This window comes from Salvelinus sp. IW2-2015, linkage group LG4q.1:29 (genome assembly GCF_002910315.2).
Source record: "Salvelinus sp. IW2-2015 linkage group LG4q.1:29, ASM291031v2, whole genome shotgun sequence".
Taxonomy (NCBI): domain Eukaryota; kingdom Metazoa; phylum Chordata; class Actinopteri; order Salmoniformes; family Salmonidae; genus Salvelinus; species Salvelinus sp. IW2-2015.
In genome coordinates, this window is record NC_036842.1 from 82,839,674 (window position 1) to 82,858,378 (window position 18,705).

An 18,705-nucleotide genomic window follows, 5' to 3' on the forward strand; every position below is an offset into this window, starting at 1 on the left:
GATTGGCTTCATCAATATGTGCTGTTATGACGTGGCCCTTTCTGGGTATAGATCGTGGCATCTCACTCACTCACTCACTCAATCACTCACTCACTCACTCACTCACTCACACACACAGGTTCTGTTATCTCAGGTCGTAAATTCCTGGCAGAGATTCTCTCCCCCTGGCCATGCAGAAAGAGACACATAGAGAGAACAAAGGATTTCAAATGGCAAACTCCTGAATCCCCAAAATGGGGATTTGATACAAGATGTCCACTTGTGAGAAGGTGGGAATGGTCCGTGGACACTTAAGGTATGGGTTTGACTGTAACGGCTTTCTTCTTCCTCCTCTGATGAGGAGTAGTAGGAAGGATCGGAAGACCAATGCGCAGCGTGGTACGTATCCATAATGACTTTTAATAAGAATGAATACAACAAAATACAAACTAACAAAGTGAAACAAAAAGGAAAACCGTAAACAGTTCTGTCTGGTACAGACACACAAAGACTGAAAATAACCACCCACAAAACCCAACAGAAAACAGGCTACCTAAATATGGTTCCCAATCAGGGACAACGATTGACAGCTGCCTCTGATTGAGAACCATATCAGGCCAAACACAGAAATAGAAAAACTAACCTAGACAACCCACCCAACTCACRCCCTGACCATACTAAAACAAAAGACAAAACAAAGGAACTAAGGTCAGAACGTGACAATGACGAGTGTGTTTCATTTGGTGACCTCAGAGAGGACAGGAAACATAACAATATCTCTGAATGTGTACACTTCTCAATTATGGGGTTTGCATCTAATTATTGTATAAAATGAATGAGTAAAGATTAAACTATTTGTGAAATGATGTAACGTGATGTTAAACCTTTAATGTGAGAGAATTGTATTCCCTTTAAAGTTGAACTGAGTCATTGGCCCGCCCCCGTGAGCAGACATGATCTGGCATCATAGAACCTCCTTTTCTATTGTTACGAATAAAAACCCCTCCTTAGAAAATCCACTTCAGACCACACGTACCTCGATGGACACCAAGAGGGCACAGGTTTGAGTTTAGACTAAGCAAACCCACAGCGTGAGCTGTGATTGCGAATAGTTATTGAATTCCTAACCATACCACGTGGAACATTGGCTACATGGCTGGAAATGGTTAAACTCTGAGACTATCGATCCCTATAGAATAAGAGCAAATCTTCGATACTAATTACTAGTCTGCAGCTAGAAATTATGTCAACCTGGGATGTGAAGACCGACAACCGCCGAAACAACATCTATTCTATGACAACATTTCTGAATGGTACTCTGAAGTATCCATTCTAACCACAAAATATTTTGATCTTCAGGGAAGCAGAGGGAGAGACGCTGTTGAACGAACTCTTCGCAGACGGACCGGATTCCAACAGAAATCATGACGACACACTGGGCGTCAATATATATTGATTGCAATTATTCCCGAARGAGTGAGCGTTCATGTGCAAAGGATTAGCATTTCAATTAATATAATTATCAACTGTGTAGTGATTCCTTTTTGTCTTTCCCGCATGTTCTCAGTCCACCCCCCCCACTTCCTTTTGTCCACCAAGCCATCATATCGGCTTAGCCCACTAGGGAACCTCCCCTATCATTTCCTTGTAACCATATCTACTGTTTGTGTATGCATTTCTGTGATTATTCAGTTAGTTAGTAAATAAATGATTAAGCCAATTGGTGTATGGATGATTCATAGTAAAGGCTGGGTTCGTGCAGATAACCAACAATTTGCGACGTTTGGAATGAGACTAACGTGAGGTAAAGAATCATTCATTAATAAGAAGACTAATTTATCAGATATTAAAATATCCAATGAGTTATATTAGGAAAATTATAACTTTGTAATCTGAATATTTTCCTTGGTGCCCCGACTAGTTAATTACATTTACATGATTCGTTTAATCACGTAATAATAATTAGAGAATTGATTTGATAAAATAAGTCTCCACTTTTAATGATGCCAAAGACACGACAGTGCATCGATGACGTCGTCCCCACAGTGACTGTACGTACATACCCCAACCAGAAGCCATGGATTACAGGCAACATCCACACTGAGCTAAAGGGTAGAGCTGCCGCTTTCAAGGAGCGGGACTCTAACCCAGAACGTTATAGGAAATCMCCAATGCCCTCCGACGAACCATCAAACATTCAAAGCGCCAACACAGGACTAAGCTCGAATCGTACTACACTGGGTCGGACGCTCGTCGGATGTGGCAGGGCTTGCAAACTATTAGACTACAAAGGGAAGCACAGCCGCGAGCTGCCCAGTGACACAAGCCTAACAGACGAGCTAAATTAATTCTATGCTCGCTTCAAGGCAAGTAACACTGAAACATGAATAAGAGCATCAGCTGTTCCAGACGACTGTGTGATCACGCTCTCCATAGCCGATGTGAATGTTGACCTGTTTAAAAATCTTACAAGGCCCCAGGGCCAGACGGATTACCAGGATGTGTACTCTGAGCATGCGCTGACCAACTGGCAAGTGTCTTCACTGACATTTTCAACCTCTCCCTGTCAGAGTCTGTAATACCAACATGTTTCAAGCAGACCACCATAGTCCCTGTGCCCAAGAACACTAAGGTAACCTGCCTAAATGACTACCGACCCGTAGCACTCAGGTTTGTAGCCATGAAGTACTTTGAAGGGCTGGTCATGGCTCACATCAACATCATTATCCCAGAAACCCTAGACCTACTGCAATTTGCATACCGCCCCAACAGATCCACAGATTATGCAATTTATCTTGCACTCCACACTGCCCTTTCACACCTGGACAAAAGGAACACCTACAGTGGGGAGAACAAGTATTTGATACACTGACAATTTTGCAGGTTTTCCTACTTACAAAGCATGTAGAGGTCTGYAATTTTTATCATAGGTACACTTCAACTGTGAGAGAAGGAATCTAAAACAAAAATCCAGAAAATCACATTGTATGATTTTTAATTAATTAATTTGCATTTTATTGCATGACATAAGTATTTGATACATCAGAAAAGCAGAACTGAATATTTGGTACAGAAACCTTAGTTTGCAAGTACCAAGATACATATTTTCCTGTAGTTCTTGACCAGGTTTGCACACACTGCAGCAGGGATTTTGGCCCACTCCTCCATACAGACCTTCTCCAGATCCTTCAGGTTTCGGGCTGCTCGCTGGGCAATACGGACTTTCAGCTCCCTCCAAAGATTTTCTATTGGGTTCAGGTCTGGAGACTGGCTAGGCCACTCCAGGACCTTGAGATGCTTCTTACGGAGCCACTCCTTAGTTGCCCTGGCTGTGCGTTTCGGGTCGTTGTCATGCTGGAAGACCCAGCCACGACCCATCTTCAATGCTCTTACTGAGGGAAGGAGGTTGTTGGTCAAGATCTTGCGATACATGGCCCCATCCATCCTCCCTTCAATACGGTGCAGTCGTCCTGTCCCCTTTGCAGAAAAGCATCCCCAAAGAATGATGTTTCCACCTCCATGCTTCACGGTTGGGATGGTGTTCTTGGGGTTGTACTCATCCTTCTATTCCTCCAAACACGGCGAGTGGAGTTTAGAGCAAAAAGCTCTATTTTTGTCTCATCAGACCACATGACCTTCTCCCATTCCTCCTCTGGATCATCCAGATGGTCATTGGCAAACTTCAGACGGCCTGGACATGCGCTGGCTTGAGCAGGGGACCTTGCGTGCGCTGCAGGATTTTAATCCATGACGGCGTAGTGTGTTACTAATGGTTTCTTTGAGACTGTGGTCCCAGCTCTCTTCAGGTCATTGACCAGGTCCTGCCGTGTAGTTCTGGCTGATCCCTCACATTCCTCATGATCATTGATGCCCCACGAGGTGAGATCTTGCATGGAGCCCCAGACCGAGGGTGATTGACCGTCATCTTGAACTTCTTCCATTTTCTAATAATTGTCCAACAGTTGTTGCCTTCTCACCAAGCTGCTTGGCTATTGTCCTGTAGCCCATCCCAGCCTTGTACAGGTCTACAATTATCCCTGATGTCCTTACACAGCTCTTCTTGGTCTTGCATTGTGAGAGGTCTGTTTGATTGAGTTGTGGACAGGTGTCTTTTATACAGGTAACGAGTTCAAACAGGTGCAGTTAATACAGGTAATGAGTGGAAACAGGAGCTGTCTAAAGAAAAACTAACAGGTCTGTGAGAGCCGGAATTCTTACTGGTTGTAGGTTATCAAATACTTATGTCATGCAATAAAATGCAAATTAATTACTTAAAAATCATACAATGTGATTTTCTGGATTTTTGTTTTAGATTCCGTCTCTCACAAGTAAGTGTACCTATGATAAAAATGACAGACCTCTACATGCTTTGTAAGTAGGAAAACCTGCAAAATCGGCAGTGTATCAAATACTTGTTCTCCCCACTGTATGTGAGAATGCTATTCGTTGAATACAGCTCAGCATTCAACACCATAGTGCCCTCAAAGCTCATCACTAAGCTAAGGACCCTGGGACTTAACACCCCCCTCTACAACTGGATCCTGGACGAGACAGGCTATGGGAGGAGGTCAGAGACCTGGCCGTGGGGTGCCAGGACAACAACCTCTCCCTCAACGTGATCAGACAAAGGAGATGATTGTGGACTACAGAAAAAGGAGGACCGAGTATGCACCCATTCTCATCGACAGGGTGTAGTGGAGCAGGTGGAGAGTTTCAAGTTCCTTGGTGTCCACATCACCAATAAACTATCATGGTCAAGCACACCAATACTGTCGTGAAGAAGCACGACAAAACCTATTCCCCATCAGGAGACTGTAAAGATTTGGCATGGGTCCTCAGATCCTCAAAAGGTTCTACAGCTGCACCATCGAGAGCATCCTGACTGGCTCATCACTGCCTGGTATGGCAAACTGCTCGGCCTCCGACCGTAAGGCACTACAGTGGGTAGTGCGTACGGCCCAGTACATCACTGGGGCAAAGCTTCCTGCAATCCAGAACCTCTATACCAGGCGTTGTCAGAGTCTGATAGCAGCCCTATAATTGGTTCCAAGAACATTTCCACAGCGCTCACCCTAGTCATTAGACTATCGTTGCTAGTTTGCGTAACCGACAACGGCAAGATACGTGTCCCAGGACCGGCGCCCCATGCTCTCAGGGCCAAGTCCTAATCAAGGACCACAAGCTTCTACCCCAAGCCATAAGGACTCCTGAAACCAATATAATCAATGCTACCCAACTATTTGCATTGCCCCCCCCCCCCCCCCCTTTACGCCGCTGCTACTCTCTGTTTATTATCTATGCATAGTCACTTCAAATTAACTCTACCTACATGTACATATTACCTCAACTTTTTTGCCCCCGCAAACTGACTCTGTACCGGTACCCCCTGTATATAGCCTCGCTATTGTTATTTTACTGCTGCTTTTTAATTATTTGTTACTTTTATTTATTATTTTTCTTAACTGCATTGTTGGTTAAGGGCTTGTAAGTAAGCATTTCACTAAGGTCGACTACACCTGTTGTATAAGGCGCATGTGACAAATAACATTTGATTTGACTATGTTAACTTCATGACTGTAAATTACTTCAAACTCATGCACTACTTGTGTAATTGGTAGCTTTTGGCATCAAGACAACAGCAAAGTGTTCCATTCCCATGTGGCTACTTTTTCCAGTCCAAAACACTACTGTCCATTGAAGCCTTCATAAATGCCTGCACGGCTCACCTCTTTTCCACATGATTAACCACAGAGGTCCACTATGGCTCAGAGGTGTGTTGGGGGCCTGAGCCAGGCCAAATATGTTACATACAGAACTATACAGCCTGCCTAGAGCACAGGGTAAACATTTACCCGGCTCTTACGGCTGCTCATGAATTTGAGGTGGGAAAAAGACACTGAACAATTTTTATTTTTATTTTTTCAATATATTTTTCTCCAACTACACTGTGAATGCCATTACCAAGCTGAAAATTACAAGCCATACATCAGAGCCAGTGTGTGAAGAAGCAATTACCTGTTCTCAGCTTTACATATTTACAATAATTTACTGGAAATAGGATTGTGTAGAATTATTTCATCTCATAGATTTTGCAGATTGTATGAAATATAATTTAATACAGTTACTCAACAGGCGGAATGCACACATCTCCTTCATTGAGCTTTGAAAACTACGTAATATTGTCCATTTCCCATAGGGATACTATACTGTTGTTGACAGTTTGGAGAAAAAGACTTCAGATAGCTAGCAACAACGACAAGAAACTGCCATGTGGGGAATCGTAAGTGCCTCGTTTCATCTAATTTCATCTTGTTCTTGATACCATGTCTTATTTTGACTGATTTCATGTCGGAAGTTTACATACACTTAGGTTGGAGTCATTAAAACTAGTTTTTCAACCACTCCACAAATTTCTTGTTCACAAACTATAGTTTTGGCAAGTTGGTTAGGACATCTACTTTGTGCATGACAAGTCATTTTTCCAACAATTGTTAATAGACAGATTATTTCACTTATAATTCACTGTAACACAATTCCAGTGGGTCAGAAGTTTACATTAACTGAGTTGACTGTGCCTTTAAACAGCTTGGAAATTCTTAATGCTACAGCATACAATGACATTCTAGACGATTCTGTGCTTCCAACTTTGTGGCAGAAGTTTGGGGAGGCTCTTTCCTGTTTCAGCATGACAATTCCCCCATGCACAAAGCGAGGTCCATTCAGAAATGTTTTTTTCGAGATTGGTGTGGGAGAACTTGACTGGCCTGCATAGAGCCGTAACCTCAACCCTATCAAACACCTTTTGGGATGAATTGGAACGCCGACTGTGAGCCTAATCGCCCAACATCAGTGGCCAACCTCACTAATGCTATTGTGGCTGAATGAAGGCAAGTCTCCGCAGCAATGCTCCAACATCTATTGGAAAGCCTTACCAGAAGAGTGGAGGCTGTTATAGAAGCAAAGGGGGGACCAACCCCATATTTATGCCCATGATTTTGGAACGAGATGTTTGACGAGCAGATGTCCATATACTTTTGGTCAAAAGGTGTATTTAATCAGAGTATTATTGTGCTGTCAGGAGACCCTGCGTACTGAACCCTTCATGTCAACATCCTCCTCAGATATAGTTGTGCCCTCAGAGTAGCAAATGTTGGGGTCCCAGTCGTGGCAGAGATTAATGACTTAGTACTGAGAGAGAGTGCAATGTAGTGGCTATAATTAAATAACCTCGGCCGATAATTAGCATTCAGTAATTACCTGCGCCGAGCCCTTCATCACTCGCTGTGCTTTGTGAAGTCATTTCATCACTCGCTGTAAATACCTCAGTAACTTTCCACTGGGTTGCGTTCTTTTAGCTCACAATACTGGTGTTGAGTGAAAGAGATTATCGTATTGTCCAGACAATGTGATATAGTAGGACTAACCTGTTTGGTATTGCTGCTTCAGTAGACGACCAGAAAAGTTGAAATATGCATGTGTATTATCATTAGTCCGAGGCCTCAGTAACACATAGCAGCGTTTCACATGATGGATCAATTCAAATGCTAATGTTTTCCCGGAAGTGTGCCTGTTATAATGCTGAATACAATGACTTTTCACCACCTGGTATAAATCTCTTTAATGTAAGCTATGTGAAGTATGCGGCAACGTCATGAATGTAAATAATATTCTTTCTATTGCCCAGCCACACATTTTATCTCTTCTCTTCCTCTCTCCTACTGAAGTGCCCCAAAAGGATAAGGACAGTGAAGAAAAAGCAGGGGAGTCCCTCTCAGACTCCTCCCTGTTCGTCCGCTGGGGTCATGACCTTGGTCCTGAGAGTCGCCGGGTGGCGCTGAAGAAGTTCCAGTACTACGGCTACAATRGCTACCTCAGTGACCGCCTCTCTCTGACCAGACCCATCCCAGACCTCAGACCTGATGGGTCAGTGACCTTTGACCTTTCTGTTGGTTCTTTTTTATCATCCATTTAAAACAAATATTTATACAAGTTGTTTTTTCATATCTTGTCTGTTTGCGGTTTCTCCTCAGGTGCAGAAACATGTCGTACCCCTCCAATCTCCCCCAAGTCAGTATCATCTTTATCTTTGTGAACGAGGCCCTGTCGGTCATCCTGCGCTCCATCCACACAGCCATGAACAGAACTCCCTCCCACCTCCTCAAGGAGATCATCCTGGTTGATGACAACAGCAACAATGGTAACTCCTATATTCTTACCAAATGTAGCCTACAAAATATACAAACTGCATTGCATACAGGAAGCCATTCAGGCTGCTTACTAGCAAGCATAAATGCATGCCTACACACTATGTATTTACATCATCATACATAGATCAATTCACACTTGACATGCTTGAGGACGGAGAGTACATCAGAATTTTCTCTTTAATGTTCTTAAAAAATGTATCTACCCCTATACACATTTACAATATCAAAAACAAAATTGCTGGTGTTGCTTGCCAATTTAATGGATTACTTTCACACAGCTCCCAATTAACTTATTTGTTATCCTAGTTATTTCAGCAGGACAGACCTGCATACTGATCAGCTATAGAGCCAGAGGGAAGTGAGAAGATTTAAAGGCTCTGTTTTACCTAGACTGATCAAGGTGTTTGAGCTGCATACTTGACTGAACATGTATCATATTATGGTGACAAATGAGGGTCAAACGAGTCCGGCAGAGGGATAAAAAAAAAACAGGCTGCTTCTTTTGAATTAATATTTTTATTAAGGCCTCCTATTTCAGGCTATAAACATTGAATCATTAGATTAAAAAGAGAGGAGCATCCGTAATGCAAATGAATTGGAAAACGGAACCGTAGCCCAGAGGCAGAGTATTACTGAGAGTGGAAATGAAGCTATAAAATGTTCCTTTGTGGCCGTTGATATTCTAATTAATTCCTTGGCAGTTGGCTCACTTTGAACAATGAGACACTTCCCGTTCTGTACAGTTTCAGTCTGGCTAACAGCTACCCATCCTTAGTGGGGTTCCTCATAAGGTCAGCTGGGGTTAATTCCCATGACAATCCAATTAATCTAATCGACTTTAGTCCTCTTATTTGTACTCTTAATTTCTAAATGAGTTAAATTACTGTATTTTCACCACTAACTATTGCTGTATATTACTTGGTTAATCCTAATCAGTTCATGGTTGTATGATGAATACTGCTATACATAACATGTCTGAAAGCTATTGTCCCCTAAAGTGTCTCAGCTTACTCCCCAACACTGCTGGATTGAAAACGGACAGTGATGTCTGATCCTCGCCCTTAATGACCCAATCACTCCCTCTCGTTGCCATGGTAAACCACTGCCATGACCACCTAACAAATTAAACAAACAGGTGGCAGATGGCAGATGGAAAGCAGAATGGACTTCCCTCAACCAGACGATGCTGAGGGCTGCTGATAGACATCAATAATAGGATATTTCCAGAGGACTTTTCACAACCCCAATATTATTCCTTTGAATTACCCTTTACTCCATGGAATGTGGAATAGATGGCACTTCGGACTGTAAAGCACATTTCAAATACGTGGTTAGTTGATGGTCCTAGGTAGTCTACACTGTACATACCTTCAGCAGATTTCACAGGTGTAGGCTTTTATAAGACATAATGAGAAATATCTACACACTGTTTCAAAGCTTCCCAGGGTTTCATGCTGCAATGTCACTTCTTTGTAAAGGTCATACAGACTCTGTGATGCTTATACAAATCCATATTAGAGGTCGACCGGTTATGATTTTTCAACGCCGATACAGATTATTGGATGACCAAAAAAGCCGATACCGATTAATCGTCCGATTCTTATTTTATTTATTTATTTGTAATAATGACAATTACAACAATACTGAAGGAACACTTATTTTAACTTAATATAATACATCAATAAAATCAATTTAGCCTCAAATAAATAATGAAACATGTTCAATTTGGTTTAAATAATGCAAAAGCAAAGTGTTGGAGAAGAAAGTAAAAGTGCAATATGTACCATGTAAGAAAGCTAACGTTTAAGTTCCTTGCTCAGAACATGAGAACATATGAAAGCTGGTGGATCCTTTTAACATGAGTCTTCAATATTCCCAGGTAAGAAGTTTTAGGTTGTAGTTATTATAGGAATTATAGGACTATTTCTCTCTATACGATTTGTATTTCATATACCTTTGACTATTGGATGTTCTTATAGTGTCACGCCCTGAGATCCTTTTTATGTCTCTATTTGGTTTGGTCAGGGTGTGATTTGGGGTGGGTATTCTATGTTCTTTAGTTCTATTATTTGTATTTCTATGTTTTGGCCAGGTAGGGTTCTCAATCAGGGACAGCTGTCTATCGTTGTCTCTGATTGAGAACCATACTTAGGTAGCCCTTTTTCCCACTTGTCGTTGTGGGAGGTTAACTTTGTTTGTGGCACATAGCCCTTTAGATTCACGGTTGTTTTGGATTGTTTGTTTTTGTCGGCGTCATATAAATAAAGGAATATGTACGCTCACTACGCTGCACCTTGGTCTACTTCTGTTGACGGCTGTGACATATAGGCACTTTAGTATTGCCAGTGTAACAGTATAGCTTCCATCCCTCTCCTCGCCGCTACCTGGGCTCGAACCAGGAACACATCGACAACAGCCACCCGCGAAGCAGCGTTACCCATGCAGAGCAAGGGGAACAACTACTCCAAGTCTCAGAGCGAGTGACGTTTGAAACGCTATTAGCGCGCACCCCGCTAACTAGCTAGCCATTTCACATCGGTTACACCAGCCTAATCTCGGGAGTTGACAGGCTTGAATTCATAAACAGCAGAGCTGCTGGCAAAACGCACGAAAGTGCTGTTTGAATGAATGCTTACGAGCCTGCTGGTTCCCACCATCGCTCAGTCAGACTGCTCTATCAAATCATAGACTTAATTATAACATAATAACACACAGAAATACGAGTCTTAGTTTCCGAATTCGACCATATTAATGACCTATCATCTCAAAAACAAAACATTTATTATTTCAGTGAAATACGGAACCGTTCCGTATTTTATCTAACGGGTGGCATCCATCAGTCTAAATATTCCTGTTACATTGCACAACCTTCAATGTTATGTCATAATTACGTAAAATTCTGGCAAAATAGTTTGCAATGAGCCAGGCGGCCCAAACTGTTGCATATACCCTGACTCTGCGTGCAATGAACGCAAGAGAAGTGACACAATTTCACCTGGTTAATATTCCCTGCTAACCTGGATTTCTTTTAGCTAAATACGCAGGTTTAAAAATATATACTTCTGTGTATTGATTTTAAGAAAGGCATTGATGTTTATGGTTAGGTACACGTTGGAGCAACGACAGTCCTTTTTCGCRAATGCGCACTGCATCGATTATATGCAACGCAGGACACGCTAGATAAACTAGTAATATCATCAACCATGTGTAGTTATWAYTAGTGATTATGATTGATTGATTGTTTTTTATAAGATAAGTTTAATGCTAGCTAGCAACTTACCTTGGCTTCTTACTGCATTCGCATAACAGGCGGGCTCTTCGTGAGGCAGGTGGTTAGAGCGTTGGACTAGTTAACCGTAAGGTTGCAAGATTGAATCCCTGAGCTGACAAGGTAAAACTCTGTCGTTCTGCCCCTGAACAAGGCAATTAACCCACCGTTCCTAGGCCGTCATTGAAAATAAGAATGTGTTCTTAACTGACTTGCCTAGTTAAATAAAGTTGTACAAAAAAAAATCGGCATCGGCATCCAAAATTACCGATTTCCGATTGTTATGAAATCTTGAAATCATCYCTAATTAATCGGCCATTCCGATGAATCGGTCGACCTCTAATCCATATACGACTGTTTCTATAGCTGAGCTGAAGGAGAACCTTCAACACTTTGTGAAGGAGACCAACTCCCAGCGGCCAGACTTCATCAAACTGGTCCGTCACGACAAGCAGGAGGGACTGATCCGCTCCCGGGTTAGTGGGTGGAGGGCCGCTAGCGCCCCCGTCGTGGCCCTGTTCGATGCCCACGTGGAGTTCAACATCGGATGGTAAGGGACTGAGATGCCATATGTGTATGTGCCCATCTGTCCAACAGCTAAAAACCTTGTGCCCATTTATGATATTTGATGTAAGTGCGGTAGAATTGATATGTGTTGCATTTTCTCAGTCATTACCTAAGAGCTATTACATAAGCTATTACCTAAAAGAGCTAGGTTGGTAGATGAGGTAGAGGGTTTTCAGTCAGAATAATATAATATGTGACTGCCCTCAGCTCTTAAAGGCATTAGGGCTCAAAGGGTTGACGTGCTGCTGACTGGAGTTGAGATATGAGATGTGTTGTCCATGGCAACCGCGTGTGTCAGGGCTTCCTGTTGTCTGACAGAGTTGATGTGCCTGTTAATCATTCTCTCCACAGCTTGACAGGCCGACCGACGCACATATCTCTGAAGAGCCTGGGCTCAATTCAAAATAACCCCACTTACTCCTGAGGTGCTTTGGCACAGATCTCAGAACACACAGGTCTCCTCACTTCTCAGAGCTACCAGATTTAATGTCTTTGACCAATGAAGTAATTTGCCTCAATGCGATGCCAGTGCTTGAAAAGCAGAGTACATGAGGCTCTCAGCTTGTCTTTTATGCACAGAAACATGTTGATATAATTACAGGTTGGCTGTTCATATTAACATTGATCTGAGGCCTTTTGTACAAAAAACTACTTTGATGCTATTTGTGTGTGTGCTGATGATCCTTCCTTTTCCAAATGTAATTACACACATATGCAAGCCCTGTGGAGATCTAACATGGTTATTTTTAATGATTGATTGAATAATGTCTGTCATTTTAAATGACAGAGGGCGACTGACTGCTATATTTAGCACCTCACTCTGCTACTGTACATTACAATCATCAGGAGCTGTGGACATGTTGTCTAGTGCCAGTCGACAACAGATTTTCTGTCTATCTTGATGTGTTCTATCTAGTCTAAAATTGAAAACTCAAACTCCCATGAACAAGACTTCAAGTTACCTTTTAGTGAGGAGAACTACACTGAGTGTACAAAACATTAAGGACACCTTCCTAATATTGAGTTGAATCCCCCTCTTTTGCCCTCAGAACAGCCTCAGTTCGTCGAGGCATGGACTCTACAAGGTGTCGAAAGCGTTCCACAGGGATGCTGGCCCATGTTGACTCCAATGCTTCCCAAAGTTGTGTCAAGTTGGCAGGATGTCCTTTGGGTGGAGGGACCATTCTTGATACACACGGGAAACTGCTGCGTGTGAAAAACCCAGTAGCATTGCAGTTCTTGACACAAACCGGTGCGCCTGGCACCTACTACCATAACCCATTCACTGGCACTTAAATCTTTTGTCTTCCCCTTCACCCTCTGAATGGCTCACATGTACAATCAATTGTGCTTAAAAATCCTTATTTAACCTGTCTCCTCCCCTTCATCTACACTGATTTGAAGTGGATTTAACAAGTTACAGTACATCAATACAGGATCCTAGCTTTCACCTGGATTCACCTGGTCAGTCTGTCATGGAAAGAGCAGGTGTCCTTAATATTTTGTACACTGTGTATATAAATGTGTTAAGATGTGTATTTCCTTGACTGTGGCTTTGACTCTGAGCTCCAGAGTTCCTCTGTGGAGATGGGAGAACCTTCCAGAAGGCCAACTATCTCTGCAGCACTCTACCAGTCAGGCCTTTATGGCCAGATGGAAGCCACTCCTCAGTAAAARGCACATGACAGCCCACTTGGAGTTTGCCAAAAGGCACCCAAAGGACTTTCAGACCATGAGAAACAAGATTGTCAGCGTGCATGGTCTGATGAAAACAAGATTGAACACTTTGGCCTGAATGCTAAGTGTCACATCTAGAGGAAACCTGGCACCATCCCTACAGTGAAGCATGGTGGTGGCAGCATCATGCTGTGGGGATGTTTTTTAGCGRCAGGGACTGGGAGATTTGTCAGGATCTAGGGAAAGATGAACGGAGCAAAGTTTTTTTTTTTACTCCCTTTTTCTCCCCAATTTCGTGGTATCTAATTGGTAGTTAGTCTTGTCCCATCGCTGCAACTCCCTTACGGACTCGGGAGAGGCAAAGGTCGAGAGCCGTGCCTCCTCTGAAACACAACCCAGCCAAGCCGCACTGCTTCTTGACACAACGCCCGCTTGACCCGGAAGCCAGCCGCACCAATGTTAGGGAGGAAACGCTGTACACCTGGCGACCGTGTCAGCGTGCATTGCGCACAGGCCTGCAACAGGAGTTGCTAGTGCGCGATGGGACAAGAACATCCCTGCCGGCCAAACCCTCCCCTAACCCGGATGACGCTGTGCCAATTGTGCGCCACCCCATGGTTCTCCCGGTCGCGGGYGGCTGTGACAGAGCCTGGACTCGAACCAGGATCTTTAGTGGCACAGCTAGCTCTGCGATGCAGTGCCTTAGACCACTGTGCCACTCGGGAGGCCCACAGAGAGATCATTGATGAAAACTTACTCCAGACCGCTCAGAACCTCAGACTGTGGTGAAGGTTCACCTTCCAAAAGGACAACAATCCTAAGCACACAGCCAAGACAACGCAGGAGTGGCTTCGGAAACAAGTCTCTGAATGTCCTTGAGTTTCCCAGCCAGAGCCCGGACTTGAACCTGATCGCACATCTCTGGAGAGACCTGAAAATAGCTATGCAGTAACGCTCCCCATCCAACTTGAAAGAGCTTGAGAGGATCTGCAGAGAATAATGGGAGAAACTCCCCAAATACAGGTGTGCCAAGCTTGTAGCGTCATACCCAAGAAGACTTGAGGCTGTAATTGCTGCCAAAGGTGCTTCAACAAAGTACTGAGTAAAGGGTCTGAATACTTATGTAAATGTGATATTTCCTTTTTTTACATTTTATACATTTGCAAACATTTCTAAACCTGTTTTTGTTTTGTCATTGTGGGGTATTGTATGTAGATTGGGTCTGAATACTTTCCAAATGCACTGTACATGGTAATACGCTTTATCCAACCTCATTTGTTTCACCCACCAAATCAACACATCTCATATTATGTGTGTGGCGTGGAATACTGTAACCTATAGCCATAGGACAAGAACTCATAAGAAGCCATTAACAATCAGTGGGCAGGATGAAAGACCCACATTCCCACTGTTTCCCCCCATCTTTCCTGTGATGTTAGGGAAGTGATGAAAAATGTATGGTGAAAGGTGTTCTCCCTCATATCAGTTTCATAGGAAAAAGACACAATGTATCTCAAAGCTTCAGAACGTCCCACCATGCCTTGTGTCTTCCCAACAGGGCTGAGCCCATCCTGCTCAGGATCAAGGAGGACAGAACGCGCATCATCTCACCGTCGTTTGACAACATCAAGTATGACACGTTTGAGATCGAGGAGTATCCACTGTCTGCTCAGGGCTTCGACTGGGAGCTGTGGTGTCGCTACCTGAATCCACCCAAAACCTGGTGGACCCAGCACAACACCACCGCCCCTATCAGGTTGCTGTCAGCTAAGACTTTAACAGTCAACTGTTATCTTCTGCTATTTCACTGGCACTGTTTCTGTTGGCATTGAGAAATCCACATGTTGTTCAGTCTTTGATTTTGATAACAGAACAATGTAAGAACTATGTGTGTGAACCTGTTGCATCAGTTTGATGTAGATGAAAGCTCTTTGTTTTTAGACAGCCGTTACTTAGTAACATGATACAGAAAATCATGCTTATTCTTGACAGAAAAAAAGGAATAGGCCAACAACCTTGTAGGTTTATTATTGAAAACAAATGTTTATCATGAAATCAAATGTGCATAATCTTCAGCTGAGCACTTAGTGTTACAAATAAATGAGCAAGTACTAGGAAGTAGTTCACAGAACTAAAGCGCATAAATGACTGTTTCTCTCTCTTTTGCCATCTTTGTACCAGGAGCCCAGCTCTAATTGGCTGTTTTGTGGTGGACAGGAAGTACTTTGAGAAGATTGGTCTATTGGATGAGGGAATGGAGGTCTATGGTGGAGAGAATGTGGAGCTTGGCATCAGGGTGAGTGGAGTCCAAATTATAATCAGCTCAATAATATGTTTAAATAGGGCCAAATCCTAACTTGAGATCGGTCCCCCATTGACATCAATGAGTAATTTACACAAGAGTCTCAGTTACGTACATGCCCAGATTTCAAGTTAGGATTTGAGGACTCTTAAACTCATTAGTGTGTGTAATAATCCACTGCTGCACTACTGTCTGTTGCTGGCAGATGCAACCAGTCAGCTCAGCACTCCTCCAGATGGGCCATGGGAGGAGCTGCAGTGTGTCAGGAACCCCCACCTTCCCCCATGGTGTGCTGAAACTCGACCAGCTCAGCGACTTGCACACTTGCATATAGCCATAGATCTGAAAGTATATCAAAAAAACACTTAGACGAACCCTAATTACTATGGGACATGCATGCACACTGCACATAGAATAGAACGGGCTTGCAGGCTCAAACCTGGCAATTTGATTGGTAAACTCATGCGGACACTCGCAAAGGCTGCCTGGTAGTGTGATACAACAATTTCCATGGTTATTTGGAATGTTCTATTACTGATGCTGGATTGCCATGGTAATGTAGAATGTTTATTCCAGTGGAGGCTGGTGGGAGGAGATGTAGGAGGGCGGGCTCATTGTACTGGCTGGAATGGAATAAATGGAACGGTATCAAACACATCACATATATGGAAACCACGTTTGACTCTGTTCCATGTATTCCATTCCAGCCATTACAATGAGCCCGTCCTCCTATAGCTCCTTCCACCACCTTCCACTGGTTTATTTAAATGATGCTATCTTAAGGGGCTCATGCAAAGGAATGTAGTTTTTCTAATGTCAGTTGAGTTGACTCAACAAATCACAGCACAGATTGAATGGTACACTTCCTGCTTTTACTTCCTGGCATGGGCACCCTCAAAATGGCTGCCAGTCCACCCATTATTCCATCATTGACTTGAATGGGGAATCCTGTTATATTCATTCTATTTCTATGGTGGGTCCTGTGTGGATGTTTGTGCATCCTTTCCCTTGCAGCTTTGTGGTGCTGCAGTATCAGGAGGGAAGGGAACAGCCAACTCTTTGGTAGGAGTAAATCCCGTCCTTCACTCTGAAGACCGGGTGTTATAATAATTGGTCAGAGCAGCTGTGGTTCCAGCTGTCACTCCCTAGACTGCATCTTACAGTAGCTTCTCTAAATGGCTAACTTCATCCTTCTGAAGGGAGAAATGTGCTCTCTAGCAACTGTATTGCTTTATGGATCTGGCAAGTGGAGGTTGATGTTTATTGGGATGGGTCTGGTCCTGGAGGCAGAACCGAGCGATTTTAGATGGGTCAGTTGCAAATTCTAAATCGTCTGTATTGTWAAAATATATGTAAACAAAAAATTGCTTTTTAGTCTTAATTTAAKKTTAGGCATTCCGTTTAGCAGTGTGGTTWGGGTTAGGTTTAAAATCACATTTTATGACTTTGTGGTTGTGCCAGCTAGTGACCATTCTGCAGAGCTGCCTYCAGAACAAGATTCAGGACAAAAAACTCTAACCTGCTGGCTAAATGGGAAATTCTTATTGTGTGGAAATATGGCAAAAGTTCAAGGACTGTCCATACACTACATGGTCAAAAGTATGTGGATATCCCTTCAAATTAGTGGATTAGGCTGACCGGTGTATAAAATCGAGCACAGCCATGCAATCTCCAGACAAACATTGGCAGTAGAATGGCCCGTACTGAAGAGCTCAGTGACTTTCAACCTGGCACTGTCATAGGATGCCACCTTTCCAACAAGTCAGTTCATCACATATCTGCCCTGGTCAAATGTAAGTGCTGTTATTGTGACGTGGAAACGTCTAAGAGCAGCAATGTCTCAGCTGCGAAGTGGTAGACCGTTATGGTCTATGATAGACGCTCACAGAATGGGACCACCGAGTGCTGAAAATCATCTGTCCTCGGTTGTAACASTCACTACCATTCCAAACTGCCTCTGGAACAGAGCACCTGAGTGGAGTTGAGCCGTTGGAAATCCCACTCATCGGTCATCGCTCCATGTGCTTTCATACTGTGCTGCTAAAAACTGCTCCGTGCTCACATGAAAAACAACTGCCGCTCCAAATTCGCTCCATTCATTCAAATCACAATTTAACCAACACCCATCTATTTTTGTGACTACCTGGACCTACCAATTGTTTTTTAAGTATTGAAACCAAACCATATGGATTTGAATGAAAAGTATTTGAATAAACATGAAAAGGTGAATGTAAGAAGCGAACATAATTTCAAATAGGCTACATGTCATATAAAACAGCATATAAAAAGTCTAAATAGGTCAGGAGCCAGACAGGGAGCCTAAGAAGGAACGGAAATKAATTATTTAGGCGATATTATTTAAATTATTTGAAGGCTATAGCCTACAARAAAATGCATTGTGAAGCATTTGYRAGTGCGACACARTAGGCTGGTGTGGACATAAAGCGCTCAGYATTTAAACAACATTTAGTTGTATTAAATCTGTATAGTCTATAAATTGCACATATAGGCTGTGACTTACTTAGAATTAAATACACATTAAACAAAAAATTACTTGGTGCCTTTTTGAAWTTTTYTTTTTTTWAAATCTTTAGAAACACGAGTCTGGCCAGTCTGTGGCTTCTGGCTCATGTGATGGTGCCTGAAGAGCAGGCCAGAAGTGGATAATATCCTCTCCACGCTTGCAAAGCCACTGGGGATGATAA

General features: G+C 42.9%; 1 protein-coding gene across 1 annotated transcript in view; it reads left to right on the forward strand.

Annotated features, from left to right (window-relative positions):
• The window catches only part of LOC111962642 (polypeptide N-acetylgalactosaminyltransferase 18-like), a 90,064-nt gene that overhangs the window by 39,664 nt on the left and 31,695 nt on the right, over positions 1–18,705 (forward strand). The window contains exons 2-6 of the mRNA XM_023985893.2: positions 7,704–7,902; positions 8,010–8,176; positions 11,821–12,004; positions 15,257–15,454; positions 15,880–15,994. Coding sequence (XP_023841661.1) covers positions 7,704–7,902; positions 8,010–8,176; positions 11,821–12,004; positions 15,257–15,454; positions 15,880–15,994 — 863 coding nt within the window. The remainder of the gene's footprint in view (positions 1–7,703; positions 7,903–8,009; positions 8,177–11,820; positions 12,005–15,256; positions 15,455–15,879; positions 15,995–18,705) is intronic.